The 7641-nt window shown below is 31.5% G+C and overlaps 1 protein-coding gene across 1 annotated transcript in view; it reads right to left on the bottom strand.

The window, feature by feature from the left end:
- Window positions 1–454: 454 nt before the first annotated feature.
- Window positions 455–7641, bottom strand: part of LOC130449709 (nuclear hormone receptor FTZ-F1 beta) — a 56565-nt gene continuing 49378 nt past the window's right edge. Inside the window, exon 13 of the mRNA XM_056787673.1 lies at window positions 455–6144. Coding sequence (XP_056643651.1) covers window positions 6055–6144 — 90 coding nt within the window. The 3' untranslated portion in view covers window positions 455–6054. The remainder of the gene's footprint in view (window positions 6145–7641) is intronic.

Genomic DNA, 7641 nt, shown 5'->3' with positions numbered 1-7641 from the left:
CTTGTACCTTTCTCTTTGCTCGTTTCTTCAGGCATAAGAGTCGTGACCTCTTCGGAATGTCTCTATTGCCCCGTTTGTACTGCCTCCCATTACTATAAGCCTGTCTATATTGTCACCTCGTCTTCTAGGTATGTATCCAAAACCTTGTAACACTTTCTTGATGATAGATAGATACCAAATTTGATATTTAAAGGGTTGCAAATAAATCAATTTGTTTCGAAATTTTGGATCTTACTTAGAGGCCCTATAACTTCTCAGGGATGTAACTTGGTATAGAGGTAAATTACATTTAAATGTCATATTTTGGACTCCCTATGCGCTTTTGTTCTTATCCGAAACGCCCTTTATTTTTATAGACAAATGTTTTTGTGAAGCTTTATTTCTATTTTTCACAATTTTCAATTGTGATCTATAATAAAACCGAAATTCAGAAAATGAGGATTAAAAAACAAAATTGTTAAAGATGTATATTATATTTTCTTCAATACATGTGTTGTATATAATCGACAGTAAAAAAGTGAGTACAAAAAGTATTTTAGGGCTAAAACTGTATTTAATACAGTTTTGAAAGGCCTCCCCTTTAGTCTTAAGTTGTTTCTTTTTGTTATTGTAGATGAACATCTTATACAGAAACTTGGATACAAACAACCGGGGTAAAAAGGGACACGAGTGAACTGTCAAAAATAATACGGTCATTAAAACCTGATACAAAATGTACTAGTCCGATAAATGTTTTGTATAAATCTGCTACTATAATAAAAAATATAATTTTTTCAAATTTCTTTTATTTTTTATATATATTTTTGATAAGCATTCGTGATTTAAGGTATATTTTAATACATGACTCGATTTTTTTCATAGAAATGATTATCCGTCTTACGGGATTCTGGCATTAATCAAAATATTTTGATAAAGTTCAAAATCTGGCTCAGATATCAAAAACTATTTCTATAAAAATTAATTATTTATAATAAAAATATCGAAGTAAAATCATTGGAAACAAGGGATAAAAGCTAATGGGTGGAAAAAATTAACTTTCTATTGTACACTAAGTCTCCTTTATAATAATTTGTACATACGAGGGCTACTCAGAAAGTTAAGTTTCTAGTCTCTTTGGAATGTTCTGATTGCTTTAGAGAAGAGGTCACACCAGTTCAATACTCCAACTAAACAGGCGCGACTAGTGACCGGACTTCTAACTGGTCACTGTCATCTACACACCATGGGAATTACGAACGATTCGGAGTGCCATTGGTGCATTGAGAAGGACGAAACCGCAGGCTACGTCATCTTTGAGTGCCCTGCAGTCATACGAGCACGGTTTAAATACTTGGGTATGCTTCACAACTTGTCCAATGACTTCAAAGGTTTCAAGCCAAATCACCTGATCGGCTTCTCACAGGACATTGGCCTTTGGGAACGTTAAGTGGGGCACGACGGGCCCTTGGCCGCCCACAATTAATTATGAACACCAGTTCAACGGTGATTTTCTTATGGTATCGGAACCTTTTGAATCTTGAGGTTGCTAATGAATTAGCTGGTGCTTCTGACGATTCTATAGACATTTGCCAAGAAATTAATAATGAAAACGGAGAGCTTAGGATCTCTAGTTTTAATTTTTCTCTTTATATTTCAAAGAAAATGGTGAATTTTGAGAGTCTAGTTATAATGTTTTTTCTCCTGTATTCTGCTTATATTTCAATAGAAACATTGCAATTTATAGTCCCTAATTTGATTAATTAGTTTATGCAAAAAAAATCCGTTTCTAAAACCCGCCTTATCCATAAGGACATTTCAGAACTAGCCTTATCCAAAATTGAAATAAAATCATAATTAAAAGTAATAAAACACTAGAGTTGTAAATTGTTTCATTAGAAAATAGAATATATAAAAAAGTTTTTCCTCATTTGCTCAAAATGGGATTATTTGTATAAGGCGAGTTTTTATAAGCAGCACCTCAATTACTTGAAACATTTTAGTTTCTATCAAATTTTAAATTGTGAGGTGGTCAAGTCTGCATAGAATATTCTTTATTATAGTAACAATTCTATAAAGAAGTAAAATGTCATGGTACTCGTTTATACAAGTCTCAATTTGAAAAAAAATCAAAAAACAATAATTATTTTTTAATCAGACGTTCACTTTTTTCATTCAGTACGGATTTTTGTTGAATTGTCATTTTGTATTCTAATATTATTGATATTTTTCTTTCTCGGATACAAATAATTCGATTAATCATAAAATTTTATTTTATTAAAGATATTATATTTTTGTTAATGAACCATGCCAAAATAAGAGTAACAATAATTTTGAATCGTCTTAAAATGTTACTTATACAAACTTTGGTTAGGTTAGACCTTGACTTCATTCTGAGCATGTCCATGTATATTTATATATGGCCCTCATGTCTCCGTCATGTTTCTTTTTTCGTTAAAAAATTTTCCATTTTTCATAGTGTGCGACCCTATGCTCTTATATCTTCAGTTCACGGTTCCTATCGGTCTAGTGCAGGGGTCGGCAGCCTGCGGCTCTTTAACTCTATACTCAACTAATATTGATTTTATCAAATAAAAAAAATTTAAAAATGGTTCTAAATCATTTAACGAGGGGTAGGCATCGATTCTATCCCTCAAAGACTTACTCGCTTTTTTTCACCTCCTCCTCGTGACACACGCCAAGGTTTATTTCATATGTGAATCTGAAGAACTGTTTCGTCATTTCAAAAACAAACAACAAACCTTGAAAAATATCAAAGATTTGCCATTATCCTCTAAACCAGTACAAGATAGAATAATTCTTCAGTCTTCAAATGTAACATATTTGCAAGTGGAAGATATTCAACTTTCTTCTACCTATTCACTTGTTATCGATGAGTCATGCGACATAAAAGACTGCTCTTTATGTCAGATATATGTCTTCCCAAGGTCCAGAAGAAGAACTTCTAGGATTGCTACCGCTATCGGGACCAACTAGGGATAAAGCGAATGCCGTGCAAAAATGCATTGAAGATAATAGGATTAATTTCAATAGCAACTGATGGAGCCAGAAGTATGTCACAAAAAAATTAGGGGTCACAACGATTCTTTCGAGTAAAATAAATCACGAAATTCTGAAGTTTAACTGCATAATACACCAAGGAGAGCTTTGTTAAGGTTATGAATTCCGTAATCAAAATTGTTAACAGCATCTTGTGAAAAGCACTCTACTATCGCCAGTCGGGAAATTGGAAATACGAATTTTTTAACGAAAAAAAAAAATGAACGCCCTATATAAATATTCATGGACCTGTTCAGAATTATACCAGAAATGACATATTTCAAGTTCATAGGAGAGTTGTACCCTAAAAGGTAGGATTGCCCAAATTTTGGGAGTATTGAATAGCTGAGAGACAATTAGGAAAAACAATTTTTGAATAAACTATCTGATCATTGTAAATCTTCTGGTTTAATCAGTGATTGGGAAGAGTTAGAAACATTGTGTTTGTTTTCATGAGTAACGGTAACATTTTAAGACTGTTTTTCAACATTCGTAAATTATTTGTATCCTCTTAATACTCATTATAATAATATGCCAAGTAATATGGCAACAACAAAAAATTTCATTCAGTCTGTTCGGTCAAACACAGCGTTGGCACAAAATTAAACTCTTGTCCGACTTAAAAAATAAATAAAAATCAACCGGGGACTATTTACAACAATAGTTCAGGTTAGAGTAGGTTGAATTAAAAAAAAAAAACGTGACAAAACTGTAGTTTTAAACTACTAACAATACATCCAAAATAATTCTTAATGAAAATACAACAGAATGAAAATTATATGCAAGATATTTTCAGTTAATCTTTATTTGATAATTTATGAAGGTTAACTGCAAATCTTTACTTGAGAATTTTTTAAGTAAAATTAATATATTTAGTTAAAACAAGTTTAAAAACATATTTAATCTTTCCATCCACTTGGGAGAAAACAAAAGCACATTATAATGACAATAGCTGCAGTTTAATATAAAAAATTTGTATAAGGTAATACCAACTAAGTTTTTAGAGCAGTTGGTGATTTCCTAAAACATGGTCCTTCAAGCCGGATATGAACTATTAATCCACAGTAAGCTCAGTGTAATTGTGAAAGTATAATGACAATAAACATTGTGTCCAATAATATAGCTTTTCCCGTCTTAGAGTTAAATAATAAATTGGCATACCTACGGAACAATACTAGTCCCATTTATTAGAAGAAGAAAGGCAACTATACGCGCACCAACTCTTGATGGACTTCAAGTATCTAGGAGACATCCTGAATAAAATATTTACTTGGAACAATCATCTAGACAAGGTTATTTTGAAAGCCACTATGATTATATGGACTTGTTGCAAATTCGTAGGCAGGACGTGGGGACTGCAGCCTAAGATGGTTTACTGGGTACACCAAACGCTTGTTTAGTAGCCAAAAATTGAACAAACAACAGAAGCAGAGTTTAGAGAATGGACAACAACAAGAATAGTAAGCTGACCACACTGGCACTACAGTAACACACACAATTACACTGTCTGCTGCACGTTTTGATAACGAAGTTCAAATCATCATTAGGAAGTAGAAGCTTAGGTCTCCACCAAAAACGAAAGTATGACAGTTTAGCAGTATAGCAGGCAGAGTGGCGAGTTGCCTAGATTAAAGAAGGAAGAAAAAGAAGGGTTTGAACTTAGTCTACAATACCAATTTTATACGGTTTGTTCAAAAAGTGACTTTGTTCAATTTTTTTGGTTATTTGTACTAATGTATTTTGTGTATTGTTATAGAAGGAAAATATGTTCAGTTGCGCTTTGAAATTTTTTTGATATTAAATAAAAGAAAATGAAAAAAAATCAAAATTCATACTCAGGAATATTGACTGTTGTATTTGGTGAAAATTATATGAAATTGTCTAATTTAGACATACAGTTTGCCCAAATGGATCAATTTATGATCCAGATTTTTTAAATAGAGCAAAAATACGATCCAAACTATACAAATATATCATTTTTACTTAAAACTTTCAAGCTAGAGTACAGTTATTTAAAATATGTTTTTCGAAACACTGGAATGGAGCAAAGATTTAAAAAAAAATCTCAAAGAGTTATTATTAACCTCTTATTCTGTGTAAAATTGGTAACTATTTCCTTGCGGTATTTTAGAAACAGGATTATTAACTGAAACCCAATATTTTTATTAGGAATTTTGTGATAAAAATCATTTGAGTTAAATGATTATTATATGCACATAAATTGACTGAAAAGCTTAGGGGAGGACAGTATAGTGGTTCTTTGAAGTCATTCAATATTTCTATTTTCCTTGAGATTTTTTTTATATAATTTCTTATCTGTAAAAAAATATGCTTCGAGGTACGTATCAGATACGAGTACAGCTCTAGCATCAACATTTTTTCAACTAAAATTATTCTTATACAAGGTGTTTTTCAAAATTCTAAAAGATTCTTATTAAATTCACCTTATATATAAATATATATATAAAAAAACGTCAACGATAGCGAGAAATAGCCTCATTGTATATAATAAAAAATATCAAAATATAAACTTAATTTAAGAAATATATATATATACATTCGGTTATAAAATTTTATGAAGGATTTTTTCGACATATATAAAATAGAACGTTTTAAACGAAATTCAATTTTCATAACAAAACAATAACATTTTAACGAGTCCAAAATGAAATTGTTATAAATAGAAATTTGAAATTTTAATCGAATAACGTCAAACTGAAGGGAATATTGTAACTTTGAGCAACAATCATTCCATAACGTGCTGATGAAATCTCAACATATTAACAGAACTTTCATATTTTTTTTCTTTAACGAAAAAAAGTAAAGTTTTCAATTATCAAATAAATTTTTTTTTAAATTAGTGAAAAAATCCTAAAATACCGATCTTTTTTAATGTGTCCAGCACGATTTTTTTTTTCTAAGTACGTAGGGTTTCACTTAAAGCTAAATAGTGATTAAGCAAAGAAATACTGTCCGTAGTATACGAGAGCCCGCCACCAAAGCTTATAAGGCACATTTTCAGTGGTCCCCCCTAAGGAGCTCCATCAGGAGGTTAAAACTCGGTCCATCTCCGTCTTTTGATTTTATTGTTAACATCTCCTTACCAACCTGAAAGATAAATGACAATAATTTTTTAAAATATTATATCGTTACATCAGAATACACGACGATTTCTCATTAAACAAGTTAGTTCTCTATTTTATTATTGATATTAACGGTGTGAATGCTACATATATTATGGAAATGAATAATGAAAAAGGCAAACACTGAGCAGTTAAGATTCAGCAGATATGAGTCAAGTTAAAGAATTAGTCGTTATTGCTAGTAGCATGAAAGCATGGTTTAATCTACCGTTGGAAGCATCACATTTTAACATATGTAGACGATATTCTACTACTACCCAGATCCCGAGGTGAATTAAAAAACGTATATAGAAGACTCCAAAAAGAATTACAAAGATTCAGAATTAATACACTGTTTACATAACCACAGGTTAGTATACCTTCAGTCTCTGAAGAGGATAACTTGATTATTAAAACGCGCGTCAGACAGTGTAATACATAGTGAGTGTTGGTGTAAACAGTGTGTTCAGTATGAATATCACCATCGGTTCCAGAAATTCCAATTTAATAAAGATTCGGGCTCAGGGTAAATGAAGAAAAGATTAAATATGTAAAAAAAAAGAATCAGGAAAACAGATTTTTCAGGACGTAAAACAAGTAATTTTGAAAATGTTGAGTCCTTGGAATAGGGCTGTTGTAAACGGATATGTGTGATGATGATCGGATTGCAAAAGGGTTGTAGAACAATAGTGTCCTAAGTCCTAATATTCTAAGAGTAAAAGGAGTAGTCGATGCAGCAAAATACAATTGTACAAAAGTCCTGGGTACTAGTCCATAAGGGTACTGAAAAAATGAAAGTGTGGGAGAGGAAAGGTCTCCGAAAATACTGGGGGCGTGAAAATAGACAACGATTAATAGAGAACAAGAACAAATTCTGAGATGAAACAAATATATAACGACCCTAATATTACACAAATAGTCAGAGCCCACAAGTAACATGTATTGAATGGCAAACAGAATAACCAATAGAGCAAATGAAGAGGAGGAGGTCAATAGTAGAAAACGGAGGCCAAGAAAAGTAACATCAGATTTGAGAAGTGTGGGAATAACTGCGTGGAGGAAAACAACAGAAGACAGAAATGGATGGAGAGTTGTGGCGAAGAGAGTAGAAGAAGAAGAACAAAACAGAACATAAAGAGTTTGAATATACTTAAGTTTGAAGTATGTAATGTAAAACTATAGCCATAGGTATTCAGAGCCTAAAGTGTTGTAAAGGCCGCTTGACATAACTTTTAAACGGTAAATTTTATTGAAAAAGTATTTAGATCTTTTTTGTAGAGCATTAAAATTCCTACAAGAAATAGCTGTTTAAATAATTTTAGCTACATTTATTTCATAGAAAAAAAAATTAACTGCAAAAAGTGCGAAAATTTTATGTTATTTAAATGTATTATGATCTAGGCACTGATTAAAGCGAATATTAAGGGCTGGTTTGGGTTTGATATATTTTTAGGTCCAATTTGGACACTCTAATAAATATGTA

This window comes from Diorhabda sublineata, chromosome 10 (assembly GCF_026230105.1).
Source record: "Diorhabda sublineata isolate icDioSubl1.1 chromosome 10, icDioSubl1.1, whole genome shotgun sequence".
NCBI lineage: Eukaryota > Metazoa > Arthropoda > Insecta > Coleoptera > Chrysomelidae > Diorhabda > Diorhabda sublineata.
Note: the sequence above shows the minus strand (reverse complement) of the source record. Positions and strands in the feature narration are given on the sequence as shown.